Consider the following 24,620-nt stretch of genomic DNA (forward strand, 5'->3'; position numbering starts at 1 on the left):
CTCAGCTGTTTACTACAGTCACGTTTTCATAGAAGTGATGCATCTCTGAAACTTTCCATTGAGGACAGGGCTTCCAGCTTACTTGCTAACCAATAAACTACAGAAATCTATAGTTACTTTACACTTACACTTAATATTTCTTTTCATATGTGTCTTGGATGCTCAAGATACTAAATAGATTAGAAAGGATCCAGGATCAGAGGAAGCCTCTGTGGTTGATCCCCTTTGTGTGTATCTCAGTTTTGCAACACCCTGTGGCACAGTTGCTCAGTTTGACAATCAAAATGTCATTATGGTTCCCAACACTTATCAGCCAGGATAGAGTGACATCAAACTTAAAAGGATACTTTCTCTTACCTGCACATATATTTCACATAAGTTCTGAGAACTTGAAGTGACAATAAGGAGAAGAGTGACAGTATTAGAAAGAAGTCACATTTTTTGTAACAGAGATCAATTATTTCATTCTCTAAATCTCCTGAAAGGAAAGGATTATTGTAGTAAATAAAGTGAGTTTCAGCAGGATTATTCTGAAAATTATTCAGAAGAAACGTAAAATAGAGAGGTTGTGTGAAGCAGTTAGAACCTCTCTTCCTCTGTAGGCAAATACCTTAAATGTGAGTCACAATGTCTCCTGACTGAACTAAATAAATTTGAGTATTCCCAGAAGTGGCTCAGCTGATGTAAATCAGTGTAACATAACTTCCATGGATTCCACGGAATTCAATCAGTTTACATTAGTTAGAGCCCATAACTGCTGTGTTTATTGTGAATCAACACAAAATCTGCAACCCTGAGGGCTGATTTTGCACACTTGACATTACTCAGCAAAATAGTCTCAAGATCCGAGGCTCACATGGTAAGAAGAGGACAGAATTCATAGGACAGAAACAGCATGCTACAATTTTTTGAAATGGCTATCCACCTCACCATGACTACCACAGTACAGTGTAGGCTGGGTGAGCCTTTCAGTGGAGAGAGATGCCTGACTTTGATATCCCACAAATGATAAGTCAGGAGGAAGGAAGTCAAGAGCTGGTAGAGTTAAAACAGCTTTTGTGAGTTTGCTTTTCCTCACTGCTAGTATGAATGTTGTTTCTTATTCAAATTGTATTTCTGGCAAACTGTTAATAACAGCTTTACAGTAAAATCATGGCCTGTTTGATTCTGTCTTCAAAGGAAAATGTGTTGTACTGACTTAAGAACAAGATGGGAAGTTCAGGGTAGGGAACGTAAAATGTTCTTACAAATGTTGTGTCACTTAAACAGCTTGATGGATTACTGTGCTTGGCTTGCTTATGTCTGAAATAAAAGATAGCTCTTTAACTAAGAACAACTGTGTTAGTCTTTCATCTTCTGCTATTAGTAATAGCTACCCTAGGTGTATGTAGAAATGTTGATCCTAAAGTATTTTATATGATATAAATTAATACACAGGAAGACTCTACTAAAGCAGCTAGTTGAGCAATCGATGTGTAACAGAGACAGTCATCTTACAACGCTGATGCAGAAGGCACAACTGCAGTCAATACCCTGGAGACATTTCAGGGTAGATTTTAAGCAGCAGGTAGGTATTGGAAAACCGGTGTAGATACTCCATCTAGCATCTCACTCTTTACGACAATAGAGTGGGGTTAGTGACTTGAGCACATGGTAAGAAGTCAGGAGTCCCAATTTCTAATTAGAACTCTGCCTCCATGAACCTGTGCTCTCAGAAAAGTGCTACCATTCACCTTTAAACCACAGTTTCACCAACTAGAAAAAGATAAAATAGTGCTTACTTTTCTAACACGAGTGTCCTATAAGAATCCATGTCTGTACAATTTTTGAACAAACATATGAACATAAAAGCTATATAAACTTCCAGAAGTTTAACCAGTACTTTTACTAAAAGGAAAAGATGGACTACAGTGGCAATTCAACAATGTGCAGAGGTATACAAACAGTTTAAGAAAATGAAGGACTACATAAATTCTTGGATTTGTAGAGATGGTTTAGACTATAGTTCAGGACAAACGTAGAGCAAAAGGGAAGAGGATATGTTTACAATAAATGCAAAACAATCACTTCTTTATTTATCCATGTTTTTTCAAAACAAGCTGCTGTCAGAACAGGCTTTTCCCAGAAGAGAGTCTCATCCATGTCTGTTTGTTAAATCATTCAAAGAAGACTCAATTTGCCTCACTGAAAGCAATGATGAATCTCCATTCACATGCATGCACTAAATTAGTAGACAGGTAACCTCAAAGGAACAGGTACCCTCAAACGAACACACCAATGTTTTGACACAGGCCTTACCCCAGTAAGAGGATGCCAGTGGGGAAACAAAGGTGAGTTCCTGTTTGTCTGCATAAGCTTCAAAATAAAGCAACTGAAGATATTGATGTTACAAGTCAAATTAAAAGTTAGGATCTGTACAGTTATTCACCTCCAAGAGTACTGCACTACCTGCACTTGTACTGACAAACAGTACGGCCAGACCTCCCATTGATATGTGAGGAGCTTAAGTACCTGAGATTTCTGCTAATATTGATGAGGATTAAGGAACCAAAACTCTCACCAACCATCAGGAAGACTGAGGCAAAACTTGACCCACCTTAAGCAGTTGGCAGTTAGACTAGATGACCGTTACAGGTTCCTTCCAACTGAAATATTCTATTCTAAAGCAAAAGGCTGTAATGTGAAACATTGGAGCTATTGAAATGATGCACCATAAGACATTGCTTCAGGTTAAAAATTGTCCTTTATTACTGCAGGTATGCTTTGCTTTAGAGGATTGATGTTTCTAAGAACAGGTGAGACTAATTTCTGCCAGAAATATCTAGGTATAGTTGGCCCTGATTTACAGCAGCAGGATGAACTAGATAACCTGTTACGACCCTGTGAAAATAGTTCTAATTTAAAGGGAAAATCTCCAGACAGAGAGGTTCAAAGTACAGCCACCTCAGAAGGACAGCTTCAAACAAAAGCCAAAATGCTGAGAGGATGTTCAGCTGGCTTTTGACTATGAGAACATTAAGCACGGCTTTGCCACACTGACCTATATATATCCTGGCAACTATCTTACCCAATATGCCAAGAACATAGGAGATATCGAAGAAACGTGGGTTTAGAGGACAGTTTCTCAACTGGTTTAAACCAAATACAATTTTTTTTAAATTAACATACCCTCCTCTGTGGTATTGCTGTCACAATTTGTATCTGTGAAAAAATGTAATTCAGATTTTATGTAGTATCTTATTTAGTACTTTGTTATCTTCCATGTTCCTGTGTTACATGAGCACACAGGAATGTATGTACATTTTAATGAGGATAATAGAGTATTCTTGACACATCTGATGCAAGTGTTGCTTTCACAGGATTCAGCACAGAATTAGATTGAGGTCATATACACTTACGCATTCATAAACCTAGCAGCTGGCTTTAAGTTTAATACATGAGTTGATCAAAAACCCCATTTTAGTGGGTTCATCCAAGGAAGACAACAAAGTACTTTCTGATCAAGAAACAAGGTCCTTTTATGTGCACCTGAAGGTAAGTACCACTATGTTTCCCCAAAATCCTCATGATGGGAGTTTTTTTAAAAGAAAGGAAATTATGCTTTCTTCAAACATTTACACAGTCTAGCACTCAAAATTTCCCATGGAGTCTTCCTTATCTTTGTCTTAAAACTAGAAGTTTAGTTTGAATTGTAAAGTAATCGTATAATGAAGTCCTGTTTCACTGAGAAAAATCATGAGCAAATCATCCTCCCTACAGCTTTCACAAGATCCTGCATTGGGTTATCATCACTTGTACATCCTTCCTGTAGCACTACTAAATAAGTCAGCATTACCTCCTGAAGTAATTTAGAAACATGATATTTTATCAAGTGTATGAAGTTGCAGAACAGAGACCTGGAGCACCAAGGCTCAGAAATGTCTGTGAGGTGCTAGCCAAGTCCACTACAGCTTCCCTGAACTGGCCACTAAAAGTAGGTGGATCTACCCTCTCTAAAATGGATCATAAAGGACTGGGGGATGAAGAGACTCCACTGGCCAAAACTGTTTTAGTATCCTAGCAGGCGCCTCATTTAGTTCATTTTCACTGGACAGAGATTTCAAGTTGTTTGGGTTTCCCCCACCCCTCTTCTGAAATAGTCACACACTGAAGTTAACATCAAAAGGCTTCCTTATTGAACAGTGTGGAACGGCAGGAAAATGAACAGCCCACCAGTGGATAACATATGATCTTGCACTCCAAGGCTCTGGCTCATCTCCAAACAGAAGTTCCTGGGGAATACATGTATCTAGCATTTGCTTCCATCTCACAACCTTCCCACAGACTCCCCAAAGTGATTTCATCTGCTGCCTGCTTGGATTAAGATAGGAGGGCTGTGCCTGGAAGTCAGAGCAAGGATAAGATGTGTGTTAGAGGAAGAGCTGAGACAATCAGTGTTTTAAGCTATCACCTATATGAACTTCTCAGGAATATGTCACAAACAGAAGAAGCATATGGGTTTATGGATGAAGGAAATTTGTATGTCCAACAGGAAGCGGGTGATTGCTATATGCATGACAGAAGTAATTAAACATGGAAGTTTCTGTCCGTGTGTAACCAAAAAATCATTAAGCCATTAAGATTTTGCATTATGAGGACATGACTAATAATTTCCACCACCTGCTTTGGTTGCTATTCCAGCACCCTCCCCACCCCCATTCCTCTTTTCTGTCTGTTGCGGGTTTTTACAGGTTTTGTAAAGTAGAGAGAATCCATTTAACCAACACAATGAATGTTGGATTTTTACACACTGGGCACTCAAAAATCTGACGCTGTTTTAGAAAGTCTGGCTTTTAGAGCAAAAATCCCAGTGGACAATGATTGTGTCTGCCTTTGTGTTTGTGCAGCATCTTTGCATGATGTGGGCTAATTAACAGGTGACATTTCAGCTGTGATCAAGAAATGGGAGACAAAATCCTGCCTGCAGGCTACGATTACATATGGGGCAGAACACTAGTATCCCTGTGGCTGTTGTTCTGGGTTGAGCCATAATAATAAGCACTGCTGTCTGGGGACCATGGGATCCATACAGCCATGGATCAAGAAAACTGCTCTCAGCGCTGAGATGTTTTACACCAGTTTGGCCTTGATCCCTCTGCATATCCCCAAGGTGTCCAACCACACGACTTGAGCAGTGAAAGTCATCGCGAGCCTGCCGCACAAGCGGAATTTCGCCCTGCTGTTTGTACAGCATTTTGCTGCAAACTGCCATTGAAGTGCGAAGCATTACTATTACATTTACTGTTTGTGAAAGCAAAGCTTGACTTATTGTTTGTTTGGAAAATGCACGGAGTGCCTTCGAGCATATAGCTTTTCACCGCAGCAGTACCCCACTGGTTAAACCTAACATTGTTTTCCCTGAAGTGGATTCTCTAATGCAGTATTAGCGCTGCTGACTTCAGCAACATCTCAGCAGTTTGCTGCAAATGCAGTCATCAGTGGCAAGGCATTCAATGAAGTATGGAAAGAGAGACAGGTAAAGGCAGAAAGGACAACATACATTAAACTGAAAAGATTGAATGTGCTGTTAAAAAGTAAGTAGCACTGATTGCTCCCAATTGCTCCTTTCCCAAAGTGGGGTGGGAAGAAGGGAGGAGTATGTTAGGTTACAAAACTGCATAAAGAATAAAGTCACTGTTTGCTTCCTATTATAGGATAATGCAAGTAAAAGTCCATATATGGAGTTCTCTCTGTTGGTGAGAGAAATGTCAGTAATGTGTACCAGAGGGAATTATGTCTAACCATTGCTTTGCCATTCCTGGCAGTAGCTTTGGGGAAAATGTCATATAAAAAGGCTTCTGCAATTTTTGTATCATTTCTCATATATTCCCAGCTAGTGCTCGAAATTATGATTCTCAGTAAGTTTAAAAAAAAAATCTACATAATTCTGCTTCATCAGTTATAGTTGAAACACACTAATTAATAGCTCTTGGAATACCCCAACTGCTTAATTGATTTGAAACACAGTTGTTATGAGAAAACAAAAAAAACCCACCACTATTTTATAATGTGGCTTTCATTCTTCTTCACTAGAAAACTATAGGCAAAAAAAAAAAAAAAATCTTCCACAACCTATATTGGAACCTGGTAGAAATTAAGAAATCAGTGTGGTCCAAGTTAAGGTGTCTCTTTCTGTAGAAAGAGCTTCCCAGCTATGAGAGTCTTCACAGCACGGTGATGCTGCTGCACTGGAAATCAGAAGAACTAAGGGGAACTTAAGCCTCTTCTCTGTTCCTGGAGAGCTTCTTTAGTGGCAGACAAGAAACTTAGCTATGCAGTAAGTCATCAGAGTGAATCTAGCCTTCCACTGAAGGACACTGTCACTCCTATTTGATAGAAGTTTCTTCCAAAGGACAAATCTTGTGGGAATCTCCTCCGATTTCTGCTGTCCTTACTTCCAGAGTATTGCTGCTTCCATGTAGTTGTGCAGCAAGTACCTGACTGAAGCCAAGTACCTGGCTAACTGGTCTCCATGACAGTGTATTTGGTTTAGGTGGCGAGGTGTTGGTAGCGGGGTGGCTACAGTGGTGGTCTAAAGTGGGAGAAGGCCAGGGGCTGCCCCATGTTCAGATACAGCCAGTTCCTGCTGACTCCAGTGGACCCACTGCAGGACACAGCTGAGCCCATCAGTGAAGCTGGCAGCAGGTCTGTGAAAGCATAGTTAAGACTGGGAAAACTATTGTGCAGGCAGTGAGGAATGAGGAAAAAAAGTATGAGAAACAATCTTGAAGACACCAAGGTCACTGAAAGAGAAAGAGGTGCTCCAGGACCTGTAGGAGATATTCTCCTGCAGCCTGTGTGAGTTTTGGAAGAGACCATGGTGGAGTAGGTATTTCCATGCAGCCCATGGAGAGGACCACACCAGAGCGGATATCCACACTGCAGCACGTGGAGGACCCCACAGCAGAGCAGGTTGATATTTCCTGAAGGACTGCTGCCCATGGAGAGACAGGTTTATCCTAAAGGACTGCAGCCCATAGGAAGGACCCATGCTGGAGCAAGGGAAAAGCATGATGAGGAAGGTGCAGCCTAGAGGAACTGTTATGAACTCACCACAACCCCCCATTCCCCATCCCCCCTGCATCACGTGGAGTGGGGAGGAGGAAGAGGAGTCAGGAGTGAAGGAGTGAAGTTGGGCCTAAGAAAAAAATAAAGGAGGGGAAGGTATTTTAGCCCTTGTCTTTGTTTCTCACCACCCAAATCTATTTTAATTGACAATAAATTAAATTAATCTTCCCCAAGTCAAGTCCGGTCTGCCTGTGACGGTAATTACTAAGTGATCTCCCTGTTTTTATCGCAAGCCACAAACTTTTCCATCTTATTTTCTCCCCCTCTCCTGTTGAGGAGTGAGAGAGTGGCTGGGTGGGCATCTAGCAGCCAGCCAAGGTCAACCCACCACAGACAGTTTGCACATGGACATTAAAGATGAGGACACAACTCAGACTGTGTTGTCCAGCACTGTTTTTGCTCTGAGTCTCACTAATCACAGAGTGCATATGGATTCTGGTGAAAAAGTCATCAGTCCACTACAATCATGCCCTAAGAATATCAATGTATAGATCAGGACTTAAACTACAGTGATGAACATGAGTTAGCTACAGAGACAGCAAGCAGCCTTCCAACAATAATGCCTTTTTGTCACTCTCTACTGGAGTTGGGTCAATATGGAACAAAAACATTCATTTGTCTTGTTGAGTGGATTTGATTTTTTCACTTTTTATCATCTTTCATTCTCATTTTTCCTTCCCACACATAAGCATTTTATTTCACTCATTTTCTACACACATGTAAGAAAAAGGATGTTAGCAGCATACATTTTCACATAAAGCTAAATGTCAAATTCATTAAATATTTCATACTGGCAGGAAGTGCATACACTCTTAACCAATAAAGGAAAAGTAGCAATACAATGTGATATTTCTGATTGACAATTTTTAAAAATATAAGAAAATCACAATTTGCTTGCAGATGTTAAATGCCTTGAAATTCAGTGGTGGGTAAACTTGACTGGTTGGATTACTTATTAACCCTGTTGTGATTAGTTTAACAAGTGTGTAAAAAATTTAAAAATCCATGCAATTACCATTCCCCGGAGCTATGCCATGTCCCTTTTCTTTGTTTTCAATGGATTTTGTGAGGCTGTTAAAAGACTCTCTGGTATTCTGTCATTTCACTTTAGCAATTCTGAACCTAGTCTTCCTAAAGAGATAGAAAAGATGTATATACAAGGTAATTTAATTTTCATAGAATTGTAGAATGGTTTGAGTTGGAAAGGACCTTAAAGATCATCTAGTTCCAACCCCCTGCCATGGGCAGGGACACCCTCCACTAGACCAGGTTGCCCAAAGCCCCATCCAGCCTGGCCTTGAACACTTCCAGGGATGGGGCCTCCACAATCTCTCTGGGCAACCTGTTCCAGTGCCTCGCCACCCTCATAGTGAAGAATTTCTTCCTAATATCTAATCTAAATCTACCCTCCTTCAACTTAAGGCCATTACCTCTTTTTGTATCACTACATGCCTTTGTAAACAGTCCCACTCCAGCTTTTTTGTAGGCTGCAATAAGGTCTCCCTGGAGCCTTCTCTTCTCCAGGCTGAACAACCCCAACACTCTCAGACTGTCTTCACAGGAGAGGTGCTCCAGCCCCCTGATCATCTTCATGGCCTTACTCTGGACTCGCTCCAACAGCTCTGTGTCCTTGTACTGGGGAGCCCAGAGCTGGACTCGGTAGTCCAGGTGGGGTGTCACGAGAGCAGAGTAGAATTTAATTAATTTTAGTCAAGAAAGTATAGTGAGAAAGAGAGGAGGGTCTGAATACCATTTTTATACATACTGTATTTCTGAAAGGCACTGAAATTTCTAATTTTCTAATTCTTTAAAGCGCAGAAGAATGGCAGTTAAGCATCCATCTCACTTTCAAAGTAGGGAAAGGAAAAACTCACAATGGCTGCTTAGGAAAATAAAGTCTGCAGAACCAAAATCTCAGTGTCCTTAACTATGTAAAAACCAGAAAATCTCACTATGCCAACAAATCCAACCCTTAATCATTTTTTTATATGTCTTTATTAATAGTTACATATTATAATTATTTATTTCATAGAGAATAAACTCTTCAGAACAGGGGCCCTAACATCAGCAGTGTTTAGAACCAGAGTGTCACTGCCTTGAATATATTACAAATAGCAGTAATTACCATATATCACGGTCTTTCAAATCATTCTGGAAAAATCAGATGCTGGACAACAATAATTTTCCTTAATCTTTCATGTGAGGAATTCAAAAGTATTTTTAGGCTCCTTCTTGCAGACTGATCCAACTTTCATTAAGACTTGCTCAGAAACAAGGTGCAAGCTAAGAAAAGCTGGGTAGCTTTGTTAGCATAGTGCTGAGCTTCTGTTTATAGGCCTAGCCACTTAGCAGGACATATCTGGTTCAAAACAGTGCTGTACCAGATAGGTTCAAGTTCACAGTTTCCTTGGGCTGGCCTAGCTCAGACAGCAGTGTTCAAGTCTCACTGAATACAACTGTGTAGGTATAGCCTACACAAAAACCAAGGTCACACAACAAACAAGAAGGATGGAGTAAAAATCTACTCTCCTCCTAGCCAGACTTTTGTGTTTTAAGATCTGTCCAAAAAGAACCACTCCTATTTTGGACATTTGTACTTTTTTTCTTTAATCTTATGCCCATTTTTGGCTTCTGCACCACCTTTCATATGACTGCATATAGTTAGCAACCAGTGAAGATGAAGATACGTTTTTCTTTCTTCAGGCTAATAGAAAAAGGAAGCAAACTCTGAATGGCACAGAAAAGGCTGCCCTATTCAACATCTTACTCCGCTTCACTTACCACCAAATTAATGAATGGTGACTAAATACTGACATGCTTCACTGTCATGTCACACTGAGTGTTAAGAGTACAGGAATATGGACGGAGAGAATAAGTTAGCAAACTACAGAAGGCAAATACTGGATCTGTATTTTAAAAATATTGGAAATATCAGTCTCTTCCTTCAATCAGTTTTGACTGATCTCTTACCATGGTTTGAACTGCAGTAAATCAAACTCCACCACATATTCAAATGTCATTCATTTGTCCACAACACAAATTGATTATCAACACAGTCATCTTTTCAACATCCCACTTCGATTTTCATTGCAACCTTCCAAAGTATTATCTTAATATAAATGAAAATGCTGTTTGGACTAAGTGTAAAAATGTGAACTGTAGTCTCACAAATTAAAATAAGACACTGACTAACTGAAGGCAGTGATGAATTCTTCCCTAGATCCCTTAAGAACAGGGCAAGAAATAACTGATTAATCTGTACTAAGGAAGTAGGGGATTATATATTAGGAAAAAGTCTAGCTACAAGGATAGCTAATCATGGGAACAGTCATCGAGATATTGAAATCTCCTTCATTGGAAGTATCTAAGAACAGGGCATAAAATCATCTGCCAGAAATCATTTAGGTCAGTGTTTTCGATCCATGCCTGCATACCCCTATGGACCCAAGAAGAAAAGCTATCAGTGAAGGATAACAAAGAAAAACAGCCTAATGTGGTAGGCTTGTATTCATCATCCAGAATCTGTAAACAAACTGGTGAAATGTTAAGGGTATAAAAAAAAAAAAATTCAAAATCATTCCTCTTGATATTCTAGTCCTGACCCACAGCAAGAAAATGCTCTTGAAATCCTTTCCCTCCCCTTCTGTATAAGACAGTCAAACACATCTCAAAATTCCTCTTTGCATCAGTTGTGCCAAGTCTGTAATAATCTTTCATGATTATCTAAATATCTCAAAGCATTTCATAAATAATAGATAAACCCCCGTGACACTGAGGAAAAACAATACCGTATGTGTTCACAGTTTGTCTCATGTAAACACTGCCACAGAGATGTTAGAAAATTAATTAAATTCAAGAGCAATTTCAAAAGTTGATTAAAACGAGGTCTTTGTCATACGCGCATCAAGCAGGTACAATGATTTATCATCAATGTATTAGCAAATCTTTAAGTTCTTTTAGGGGACACGCTCTTTTCCGCTATACATGACAAAATGCTGATCTATCTGTTACAAGATTAACAGACAGCCATAAATCAGACTCATTTCTTTTGTTGGTTATAAAAAATATGATACCTATGTGTAAGCTGCTCTTGCTGATTATTTACAAGAGCTTCCAGATTCTGACCCAGCCTCTCTGCTGCCAAAGCCGCGGTCAGAGCCTGCCCACAAACCTAAAATGGACTGCCCAAGAGTTACTCTCTTGCTAACGCAGCCGTAGAGCTCCTGCCTACTGAGGCTGTGCAAATGGCAGGGAAACAACAGGAAGGCCAAGGCTGGCTTGCGCAGGTATCAGCCAGAACTTATCCACTGACATGAAAAAAATCTCTGCAAAAGTCACGGTCATGGGATGCTGGGATGCTTTCCCCTCCCTCCTCCCTTTCCCAGGCACTGCACTTTTCTAAGGCATACGTGACAGCTCACTGGTCAAAAAAATGGATGTGCTAAGGCAGGAAGTGAACTCCAGGAACAGCTGAAAGCATCTTCCTTTTTTCTTTCTGGTTTGGCTTCAGGACAGCAGTCCCCAGGGGCCTCCTAGCTAACACTTACTGGCATTAACATGAAGATGCACTGCTACTGACACCATTTGTAGCACTACTTACAGAGCTGCCAAGTCCAGACGAATACTTGAGGCAGATTTGTCTTGTGCTGGAGTGAGATTGTACACTGCTGGAGGGCAGTTCGAATTTTGTTTCCCTTGCTTTGCTTTCTCTCTCTCCTGACCTCTCCTCCACCCTGCCCTCCTCCAAATCCATCCATCTGCTCTTGTCCCTCACTTGTCTCCAACCGTGCTGGCAGCGTGGGAGGCAGCATACCCGTAACTCCCTGCTTAGTTCCTCTTCTCGGCACTCGGCACTCAGCTACCCTCCCCGTTGCCTCTGACACTTGAGCCCAGAGCAAGGAGCCAAGCGCATGCTCACATGTGATGGGACTCATCAATGAACTTCAGGTATTGGAAAGTGGAAAATAGAGTAGAAGAGCATTACAGTGAGGAGCAGGAAGAGTTGAGGGGAGATTAGAAGTGATCGACAGGGGCAAGTCCCAAATAAGGAACCCTCCTGTTTCAAGATTGGTGACTGTGTTTGTTCCAACACACTCATTGGCAGCAATGCTATCATCAGATTTATGAGGCTATTTATAGAGAAACTGAATACAAGGAAACCCAAGAAAAATTCTCACCTTTCCCTTTCTGAAATAAGACTATAAAACCAACAGATCACTGCTAAAACTTGTTTCCCTAGCATTAGATCAGTATTTCTTGCTCCTGCTAAAATTGGGAGTTCTAGTTCATGCAGGTCTCTGCTCTGTCAAGAGCCAAATATGAAGCAAGTGCTTTTGGCTGAAGATCTTGGGGTATAGAGATGACTTTGTGAAAAAGAGTTCCTGTCAGAAGAGATGAACATATCATTGTTTTTCCTTCTTAGGTATTAGATAGAAAAACTGCTTTCTTGTCAGTATGTCACAAGTCTCAAGTACAAGCACCAAGGAATAAATAGCTGCTCTCTGGTTCTCTGCTGACTTCACCCTTCGATAAACAACAGACAGGTTGAAGCAGTGATGCTGCTGCTTATCCATAATCTTTTTAAAGACTACTAAAAAAAATCCATTGCACCATGACATGCCATTGGATGAAACAAGTTGATTACTTTTCCTCACCAGGAAGTGTCCCAGGATTTCAGTAACATTTAGGAAGAGTCTGAATCTCCCACTACAGGAGTTCGTGTTCTGCTTCAAAGTGCTCAGAGGATGATGCACGGTCAAGGTTTTAGCTAGCATCCTTCTGCTAGAGCAGCTGGACTGGGATCTTCCAAATATCCTATCTCAAGGATTCACAAAAGAAATTCAGCCAATGGTCTCATGGCCAGATCAACCAGTGAAGGAAACCTAAGTCTTGCAACTTAGGATAAGGAGGCCTGTGTACAAAGGGAAGAACATTCTTACTGACAGAAACTTAGTGGTAAGACAAGCAAGGGGAGCAGACAAACAAGCAAAGATTCATGCTGGCCTTCCTAGCAGGAAGCTATCTAATCTATATTTGAAATGTGATTGATGTTGGCTGTCTGCCAGGGGTACAGCCTAACAGTGGAGTGAAGGAATCTCTTGATCACTTCAGTCATGCGAAGGAGACTTTAGCATCACCACCAACTGGAACTGAGAGACACCAATACATCACTCAGCTGGGGCAGTACAGTATCTCCTGCAGGACTCTCTTAGGTTAATAGCCAAGAAATAGATCTTTCCCATATGAGTAAGGCCAGAAAACCATATGCAATATAACCTCTAACCCCAGAAAAAGAAAAGTGTCAGCACTAATTGTTCCCCTTCAAAGATTTCTTGGGGCATCCTTACTGATTTATCTGCACATTACTGACTGTACCTAAAGAACTCATACTGATGCTTCTCTGTAAAAACAAGAAGCAAGAATTTCTGCATCAGTCTAGAGGTGTCTTCCCCAATCCGGCTAATGATTGGAATCTACAGAAAAATACTTTGAATTCAAAAAAAATCTCATTAATGATCCACCACTTCAATTAAGTGATAATTTCTCAAATTTTCTGGGCAATAGTAATAAAAGTGGATCTTTAATCATGTGGTAATGGTGAGAAATCTTGCAAGAAGTACATCAATTTGGCTATTTTTTAGTTCACTGAATGAAAGCTTTTCAATACTTTGAAAACCTATTCTGGAACAGGACAAAGAATACATATAAGATAGCTATTACAAAATTACTCTGTGCAGAAAAGATCTTTCACAAGGAAGAGAAATTTTCTGTTCGAAATGCACTTGTTCAGCAGAGTCATTTTTCTTTTCTCTTATTCTAAACTCTTTATAACATACACATTTTTCTTTACCACTTTTGGTGTGTAAGTTGCACCAGTAAAGCTGCCACAGTCAGAATTATTTACCTGTCCAGTCTACATGTAAGACAATTATTAGAAAGTGACTGTGAGTCAAAGAGAGCTCAGGTAAGCAAAAGAAAGTTAAAGAGACATCAGACCCATTATGCTACTCACAGCAGTATATAATAAACAGGACAGATGAACAGTGTCACTGGGAGGCTGGTCGGGCACACAGAGCTCCAGGTCAATGCCAGGCTGACGCTGGCTGCACAAAGCTCGCTTGGAGTTTGCTATATAGTATATAATTTAGAGTATCTTAGATGACAAGGAGTCTGGTACAACAACTGAATTACACAAGACTTCTTTTATCTCATGCTCAGCTTCTATTCAGATAATACTGTAGAAATACAGTAGTAATTTGACCTATGATAAAACTTCATAGCTACACAAGGATGGCATCTGCTGATATGGTATGGCTTCTAACATCTCGCAGTAATTCACAGTGTTGCCATATTGCATCACTGACACGTAGCCACATGCATTCACAGATCAGACTTAAGAAAGAGACAACTGTGGCTCTCTAATCAGTTTTGCCCACAATTAAGCTTCATGCAAGCAAAAGTATGCCTGCACAGTGCATAGCAGGTGGACATAAACTCATTCTCCTGCACTCAGAGCTGGCGAAAACAAATGAAATCACTGTTAATAAAGCCAAGCTCAAAGTAGTATTTTATAACTTTCAGCAGAGCTGCATTAACCATGACAGTGTAACTTCCTGTAACGCCAAAGCATGCACAAATTGAGAATTAATCCACCAGGAAAAAGTGGTGTATACCTGCCCTAAATCCTCCTAGTGAGAAGCTACCCAAAACCATTTGAGCTGAAGTTGAAAATATGAACAGGAGTAACCCTTGTCTCATTTCTTTCCTCTTCCGTAACTTGGAATTCATCCCATTAGAGTCAATACAGATGTGGTCAAATTGGTCAGTGCAGCCTGCAGGGTGCTTCTGCTGGCCCTAAGCTAGACATATACTGAAAGTTTTCCAGGGTCCACGAACCATATTTGACTGTATCTCCCCTAACCACAGCAGGTCCTTAGAAACTTAGAATACCTCTGCATTTCAGATACCTACCTATATTTAGGTGTTTTATTCTCCAACTAAGTCACACTCAAATGGCATAATTCAGTTGCCCAGCCATAGTATATAGTACCAAGTGAGAGGTCCTAACTGGTCTTAAGCTGTTGCTCCAGAAGGGCAGAGGTCTCCCTTAGGTCCATTATCATCTATACCAGGCCTATGCAAATGTCTAAGATCCCTTAGAGTCCCTTAAATGGCAGCAGATGCCTATTTTTAGAAAATGGAATCAACAAATAATGTCTGTAGCAATGAGAAATTCAGGTTGCAAAAATACATGTCAGTATATCATTGTAACCCAGTAGTGAACTCTGTTTCTCATGAAGGCAAATGAGTACAGTGGCTGTAGCATCATGAAGAGGTGGCCCTGGTGTTGTTTCTGCAGCTGTCAGATTGCTGCTACCCAAGGCCTCTCTGCGTGACCATTTCTTGTGCAATCCAAACTACTTAGCTGTCTTAACATTTAAGTAATCAGTGATGGATCTGAGTTAACCTAGAGGAATGTCTTTGAGATGTATGAGCTGCTTGCTTCATTTCAGCTGGGAGTTTCTGCAGTACCATTTCTTTTCTAATTCTTTCATCACTGAGGTTTTTCACACATAGTAGCTAGTGACTGCCTTTTGTTTCTTTAAAATGAAAAGCTGAAATTTGAGAGGATAAAAGCCCTGGACAAGCTGTCAGTATGTATTTGCTGTTTTCAGATCATGCCAGTACTATTAGATTACGGTATCGAGTAAGAGAGGAATAATCCAAGCACCCTAAACAGCATATCACTGAATCTTAAGAATCTCAGTGGCACAAGTTTAAGATGCCAAAATCCAAAATCCTCATCCAGTAAAGTCAGTAGCACGTTGTTTTTTCTTCCTAGGGAAGAAAAGATGAGTCAGTCCTGCTGAGATATCAACATATGGCTCTAACAAATCTAGGTACTCAAAGCCTGATGCTTTAAGCACTGTGATGATTCTGTAGGATAGTGATACCAAAATAACTTGTATTGCTTTGTAAGAAGATGTTTTTACGGTACTAATTTTTGTTATCCCCTACTAGCTAAACAGTCTATTGTCTTCAGCAAACAACAGTCACACAGTCATGCATAATCTATAGGTTATCAGAAAGAGAGAGAACTGAAGCAATGTAAAGATCTATGGAATGCATCTCTTCGGGGACAGAATTGAGGAACAAACAGAAGAAACATAAGCATGTTTCTCCAGTGAAGGACTAGCCAAATAAACAGATCATCATTAAGTATCTATTGAAGATACTTAATTCATGGGATGAAGATATTTTGTATTATGACTATAAGATCATTTATACTGTGCTTTAGTTTTGCTCACAGAGGATGACCCTGATACATGCCTGAGGAACCAGCAGACAACATAAAGATACTTCTTTTTTTTTTTAAATATGCCCTAGGTTACGTGCTTATTTCTAAAAGGTAGAAAGAACAACATGTGCTTGAAAACAGTGGATTCTAGTTGGAGGCAGATAAATTTGTCTTCATATCCACCTTTTTTTTTTTTTTCCCAGAGCATTTTCAGCCCTACCACAGGTACACTCTCTTCATTCTGCATTTTCTGCACCTCTGACAGCCGATCTGACCATGCCACACTTTGGATCCATTCTTTTGTAATCTACATTACCTGAAGCAGCTTTCCTTTGTCTCTCCTTGTTAGGTCTTTATTTCTTTTCAAATGTCCTCTAAAATTTCAAATAGCAACCTCAAGCAAAATGCTAGACCTAACCACGTCTGGACTTTAAAAAAAAAAAAAAAATTGAACTCACACCCAGACTTTGCAGCTGATCACTACCCCTCTTCAGGTCTCTAAATCCTAAGTGCAACAAGTTTCAATCCTTTTCATATATTTTATATGTCATGCCCCTTGTCACCACTCCAGCTTTCAGCAGGATGTTCCCCTTCCATTTTAAAAACAGAAAAATAAAACTAAGACAGGCTTCTGTATTCTGTTCCACCTTTTTTTTCCCTCTATACAGGTTTTGATAACAGATTCTACCACCTTACTGGCTTTCATTTCCACTTCCAACACTGAGATACACCCACACTGAAATTTCCACTCTAACCTCAAAATCTTAGCAGTGATCTCCTATGCTTGTATTTTGGGACATCTGAATAACACGTAATAATACATACATTTGGGACACTTTGCCAATAATAAGATTTGTAATAGCATAAGAATTGTATTAGCAGTTAAATCAAGGATGAAACCTGAATTCTTGGTCTCAGCATTCCCAGACAAAGGAAATATCCCCTAAATTCTGTAGTTCATTAGCATGGTAAGAGATTCATAGTTCACTTTTGAAATATCATTTTGTTGAAATAATCTGAGTTAATGTTTGATTGTAACTGTGAAAAGCAGCCCAGAAGGTATGTTGGGAGAATAACAATGGTCCATGGACTAAAAAGGATTGATACTACCACCCTGAAGTACAAGGGTATATGATATGTGCTGTTCTCACTTGTTTCATCTCATTGGGGTAACCAGTGAGAACTGTATCTTAGGACACATTTTCCATTGTGGTTAAAATGTTTTTCGTATACATGCTTTATAGACAAACAATAGAAGTGTAACCAATGTCTCAGGAATTAGAATACAAGCAGCCTCTATCTGACAAAGGCCAGGTCCCAGGATGTTTTCAATTTCTTATAGAAAACAAAAACCAGAGGCAATGCTATAAAAAAAGGTATTTTAAAAGGTATTATTTAGCCTTTTGTTGAATGTCACTTCTTTTACATAAAAATTCTATTAAAAAACAGACAACTGTTCAGCATTTATATTCTCTGCTTTGGCTTTTGCTATTACACTGAGCTTATTACAAAATAAAGGTTAGGCATTCCTATCGCACTGAATTCTGTAATACACTACCTGTTTAATACTAGTGTGTTTGTTACCCCTTTCTTATCTTGACCTCCTCATTGTTCTCTCCCCATTTCACTCCAGGCACTTACCCTATTTACAACACAACATCTAGAGCCCCTCTTCTCTCAGTGATTCAAGGCACTCCTTTACTTTTAACTCAGTAAAGCCTGTGGGGACAACAGAGTTCTGATACTTTTAAAATTAAGAATCTCATGTTGCTCACACTGAAGTAAGCGGTAAAATTCCTAACTCTGGATTAAGTGAGTAAGAATCAGACTGTACCACCATATATATGCACTTTTCTGTCTGAAGCTGATATAGTCCATGCGCTAGCTACATAAATCCACATAAATGCCAAAAGCTGAACTAAAACCTATCCAATTACAACTGATATCATATATCTTTCTCCCAAAAGCAAACTCCATCACTTCAGGTAGCATCAGTTTTCAAGAGTTGCCCAAGGGACTTTTCAGTCCAAAAGCCTATTAATGGATTACTCTTGTACATGTGGCAAAAAATAGCATTGGTATTCTTCACTGAAATAATAATTCTGTCTTAACCTCTCCCACTGCTGACAATTCTGCTGCACTCCCTTTTCTTAGACTTACAGCTTCATATTGCCTTTGATTCTTTTCATTCCTTTTTTCTCACAGTACAGATGACATCTTAATGATACCCTACCCTTCATCGTTCTTACCTTGCCTAGAGTTCAGTCTTTCCTCACTGTTACTAAGAAAGCTGCTGTCCAGTCTTTCACTCTGTCACTTTCTTATTGCTAATTTTACTTTTCTGCATCCTTAGTTTTTCCATTTCCAGGGCATCCTAAAGACAACAATGATGAAACTAATAGCTCTGCTGTCTTTCTTCCTCTCCTGCTAATTCAGTCCTATCTTCCTATTTCTTACCACATCAGGGTCCACAGTATTTATCTGCTGCCCCCGCAGGCTCCACATAGTCTTTAATAAAGCTCTCACTTCTTCATTCTCTTTTATGTGTTTTCCAAACTCTTCAAATTTTCCACCTTACCTTACTGTATTTGGCACTATTGTGCCTACATCATGCACTGCCAGGGGTGTCATCCTGTTTATCCAATTCCTGTTCTCCTTCAAATCTCTCTTTACAATAAACTCCTTACAGCTGTTCTGTAACCCACGCTTATTAGGCACAGTAGAGTCTTGGTCTATCCGACCGGTCAGTAGCCAATATGATTTTGTGATACAAGTAGCACATGGTCAGTACCTTGCTGACCACAGATCATTTGCTGGGGTAAGAGCTACTTTTTTACACATTATAACTTTCCAAAACATTCTTCTTACACTGAGCTACTAAGAACTAACTTACTACTGCAGAAAGATACTGTCTAGCTGACAGTTGCACTCTACTACTTTTCACATATCTTCTTGAAAACAGAGGACAGAAATTAAGACTCTCATTCTACTCATCAATGCCTTTATAAGCAAGTTTGCCTTCTACATTGGTGTCTTTGAATGAAAGGACAGAAAAGCAGGAACTGCAGCAGTTTGTTACACTCTGCAGGCAGCATCATTTTAATTTATACAGAGTAGCTGAAGCTGAAGATTTTTTCAACGGTCATCAAGGGATGATCCAATCCTGATACCTGCATCAAGGCATTTAAGATTCAGCTCAGTTGTCCCACATATAAGTGTCCAGTGCTGCTTGAGGTGTCTCAGGTGAAGTGAGAAATCCCGTGGCAGGTGACACAGGACCTATGGAAGACTTGCACCCCTCTGGAGCAGCAGCTGGGGAATATCAAAGGTCTCTAGATACCTCTAATGGGAAACCCAATTGAGTCTTCAGTGTCTGTAAAGAAGCGCAAGTAATACTAGTTTTCCTCTAGTTGTAAAGTGCAGAGATGATAACCTTATTTCTTAATTGATGTGATCTGTGTACGATGACAGGCTGTTTTGCTTCCTCCTAATTGTTTTAGCATTTGATTGCAATACATATGCTCTTCTTTCAATAGCAGATCTTAGATTGCTCTAAATAAGTTAATTATATTTCACAACACCCTTGTGCATTAGGGGAGTATTAATATTCCCATCTTGCAGTCATGGAAAAAGGGAGGAAAAGAAAGGGTAAGTAAGTAGTTTACTGATGGTTAAACAGTAAGTCAGTGGCAAAAGCTAAACAGGAACACCAGACTCTCAACCACAGCTTGAATTCCCCACAGATCACTAACTCCTACACTAAATGTAAGTATGATAATAAATGCATGATTTTAGGGTTCCAAACTGCAGAAAGCCATCCTACACAAACAATGTCTTTGTGAAAGGACACAGGAACTTGTATCAAAACTTCAGAGTTCCAAAAGGTCAGTGTAGAGATAAACATCTACCTGGAAATTCAAAAGGCTTTGACAATCCATTTCACTGCAATGACAGCAAAAGATTGCAGGCACAAAGGATGGAACAAGATTGAACTCCATTTTCTGCCTATTAAGAACATCACCAAGATAGACATCCTTCCCTTGGAAAAGACATCTCACCATCACCCTGCAAGATAGTCTTGCTTGGGGATAATTTCTGAGCATATTCGAAACAGTCTCATCTATCCTTCTTTTCTACAAAGAAACAGCAATTTAAAGTAGATAATTTGTAGGGAAAAAAATTGATATTGCTGTAACATCCAGATGTCTCAGTCAGGATGAGGGACCCACTGTGGTTTGGGCACTGTATTAAAATATATGTGCAAAGATATTCTAAGCCAATTTAAGCACAGACAACAGGTGGGTGTAACAAACAGCAGGAGGAATGCAGGAAAGAGGAGCAATGAGAACAACAATTACAAGATAATGTCTTCACATGCTGCTCTAAACCCAATCTTATATTCTGAAAAGTATAGATAGGAAGTTGTATGAGGTATGAAGCTAAAAATCTGGTCTTTCACTAATTTCAATTATTATTGCTTTACCTGAATTGCACCAAATGGGAGAAGCAAAAATCAGTGATAGGCACATCAAATGTTTTATGATTGTGTGTATCCAGGCTGATACCACCAGTAAGAGAAATGGCAGATGTGTGTTTTAAAATGTAAGATCAGGCAGTGTGAGATCTTATACCCCTACACAATGTGTCCAACTCTCTCTAAAACATTTTTGAGGTGCCTGCTTGGGTCTTCTACTCATTTCTTACCCCATTCATTCACTGTATATGAATGGTATGGTTCTTAATCAATATATATGAGATTCTAGGGCATATTTCACATTGGATTGCTAGGGACAAGTCCCAATGACTTTTGGGATGGAGTTTGATTTGTTTGTTAATGGGATTGCCTGGGATAGTAGGGGACTTCACTGGAGAAATCTGGACCCTATATAAAACTTCTGGGTTTATGAAATATTTGGTTTATCTAGAAAACACACTCAGGATTTACAGGGAGCACACAGATGTACCCTATACCCAAGACAAGTGGAGATACTACACAAGAGGATAAAAGCACAGTTCAGTCTCCATGCCCTGTTTGTTCCAGTTTAATGACTGAGTAATCAACCTCCCATTAGCTGTCTGTCTGACACCATCCCTCATGTCAATTCTATTCTTTTAAACCTTTTCTCTCCACGAAGTCTTTCTATGGTATATCACATCTTTGCTGGTGTGAACTGAGTGCACCAGTTTTATGCCAGATGAAAGCTACCAGCAGACTCTAATCTATTTATCTATGTAAATATTTATAGTTCAGTCAGCATTATGGAGTTTGAGCATTAATTCATTTCAATGACTTCTGACCTGGGTTCAAACCAGCAACATCATCAGTCCCAAGCCAGCCATATCCCCACAATGAGGGCCCTGGCCTTTAGAAGTGTACATGGTTTCTAGAAAATATTGTCTGGAATAATCAGACCTAAACAATCTTTGAGATACCATAGCTCTCACTTACATTGTTGGACTGCTAGCTTGCTTGCCAGGAACATAATTGATATATTTCAAGTACTGTCAGCACAAGTTAGCACAATTCCTACTAGACAAAACTGTGGAAACTGCACGTTCTCTGTCTGACGATCAGAACAGGGCATGATCACACAATATGCACTGAAATGAGCCTGGTATTTGCGTGTGAACATTAACTGGACATGAGCTCTGCTTTTAATACTTACGACTCTGTATCCTTGCACCACCAGCTTTCTGCATGTTGATCTTTGTGTCTGAGAAAAGCTACTTCAGTTCATAACTCTAAGGATATCACATAGAATGAAAAACATATCATTCTTCACATGTACATGCAGAGAACAGACTACATATGTGACTGCAAATCAAATTCATTTTAGGGCTCTAAGTGATTTTGTGTAGATCTTTGCTAACATTTGTATCTACATAAATATATTTTCATTTCAAAAAGAATGGAACTCTGATCTGTCTTGTCTTCTACCCACATCACTAATTCTTCAGTGGGACTATGTGAGTACAATGTCATTGCACTGTTCCTCTGTTGGTTAAAGGATTGGGCCTTAGACAACTTTTCCTTACCAATTTACCTTTTTCCATTCCATCAATTTTTATCTATTTCCTGAGTCCCTTGGAGAATTAGAAATTACCATTTTTTGCTTCCTTCCTGGCTATACATTAGCATCCTTGCTGCCCAGCTAATGAAGTCAATCCACTGAGGGGAAATAACAGGTAGGATTCTGCAGTCCTTAGCAGGGATTCAGTTTGTCAGAGAGGAAACCTGCTGGGTTTGAGGTCTTTTACCTGTTACGGTACTCTATGGTTTTGGACACATTAGTAAATAGAGACCAACCACCTGTTGGATCCATATGCTTTAAAGCTGATTGCTGAGCAAAGGAGCTGCATATAGAATGCCATCAGTACAGTCTCCTGTGTGCCTTGTCGGGGAAGGGAGGAAAGGGCTTTTTGCATTAAAAGGCATTTTGCAATACATAAAATTAATTAAAATGAAGCAACAGCAAACACACATTCAGAAAAGCACCAGGAAAGAGCAAGTTTTCACCACACAGAATTTTGACCCTAGGATAAGGAACATACTGTTATTAAAACAATCTAATCTTCGTTAGCGCTACTATCCATGTGTTCGTTGTGAAGCTGAGGGCGGAGGAGGCTGATGTGTCGATTTCAGCCTTCACCTAATTAAAGATGTAGTAAAGCTTAAACTAAAGCTTAATTGTGTATATTATTCCAACAGCACATCAGATCTGCTCAGCAGAAAGATGTCTGTTCTGCTGTATTCCTTCTACACCCAGAGAAACTGTTTCTAACATTTCATTTTGTAGACATGAGGGCACAGAGGGTGACAGACAAATTGACCACTAAAACCAAACCTGCGGAATAAATATGAATAATCAAAGCCCGTGCTATCACTTCATACTTCCTGCAAGCACTGCTGTACAGTCACTGGCTGCCAGCAGTTCTGCTGCAAACCTGAGCATATGGCTTCAAGTTGCTCTGCTCCTGTACCGATGAACAGAAATATGACACACCAGTGTACACATTACCAATAGGGTTTTTTTCAGTCACTTCTGTAGGATGCATATGAACCTCCTCCCCATGCCAGGAAAGGAGAGCATTTCGTTATGGTTTATTTTAAAACACCACTTGGATCGTTTTATTGAAAACCACTGCACTGGCGTAAATCTCCTTCCACCATCACACATGCCCCCCAAGACAGACTCCAAACCGAACTATAATCAAACTATCCACCTGGGCTGATCAATTGCTAACAGGACAGAGTAAAGAGTCCCTTTGGGGTCCATTATTTATTGTGCCTTTTATACCATCCACACTATGGGTTATATTGCAGCAACATTTTGCTCCAGATGCTTGCCAACAAACATTTGCCATCCAGGAACCCTGAGCAAGCAGTCACATCTGTGTCCACTCCTGTACCACCCATTTAGCAGAGACAATGATCACTAGAAACAACAAAGGAGCTACAGATAAAACAAACAATGCTGTGAGCCAGAGATCACTGCCATCCCAGGCAAGTTTGCCATGGAAATACTCAACAAAAAGGGACAGGAGGGGAGGGGAGGGAAGAGAGATATCAAATATAGAACTATAAAACTTACACCTAGAAGAGGTTTTACTCACATACCCACCCAACCCCAAGCCTGAAGAGCATTTTCTAACACACTGCTAGGATTGAGCAAGAAAGACTGAGCAGTGCACATGGGAAGCAGACAAGCATCCAACGTCTCCTCCCATTTGGAGTCAAATAGTCTCCTACGAGTAACTACACACAGGGAATAATAATAATTGTTATTATTATAGTAATGATAGTAATAGAGAATCACCAACCTTGAGGATCCCAGTTCACCTGTTTTCTTGGAGTCTCGATTGGAAATTTCATCGCTTCCTTTTTGCACAGGGAGGAAAAAGAATTAAATAAATTCCCAACCTTCCTGTCTCAATGCTGCAGTCAAACAAATTAATTTCAAATTATAGGGAGCCTGCGCTGTTTGACTGAGGGGAACTGGTGGTTGCCAAGGAAAGAAATAAACAAATAAATCAAAGAAGGTGGGGAGGGGCACGGAGTGGATGGAGGGGTTTGTACAGCGAGGTGAGGAGGGGTGCAGGCACCCCAGCAGAGAGAGGGGAAGAAGGGATGGAGTGACGACCGGGGAGGGTCTAGGGGTGGGGGAGCAGGAGGGAGCAGGCTGAGATGGGCAGCGGGTCCAGGGTGCTGTTGGCT

General features: G+C 40.1%; 1 protein-coding gene across 1 annotated transcript in view; it reads right to left on the reverse strand.

Moving 5' to 3' along the window:
- The window catches only part of KCNK10 (potassium two pore domain channel subfamily K member 10), a 68,799-nt gene extending 44,521 nt beyond the window's left edge, over window positions 1-24,278 (reverse strand). The window contains exon 1 of the mRNA XM_054827428.1: window positions 24,227-24,278. Coding sequence (XP_054683403.1) covers window positions 24,227-24,278 — 52 coding nt within the window. The remainder of the gene's footprint in view (window positions 1-24,226) is intronic.
- Window positions 24,279-24,620: the final 342 nt, after the last annotated feature.

This window comes from Grus americana, chromosome 5, assembly GCF_028858705.1.
Source record: "Grus americana isolate bGruAme1 chromosome 5, bGruAme1.mat, whole genome shotgun sequence".
NCBI lineage: Eukaryota > Metazoa > Chordata > Aves > Gruiformes > Gruidae > Grus > Grus americana.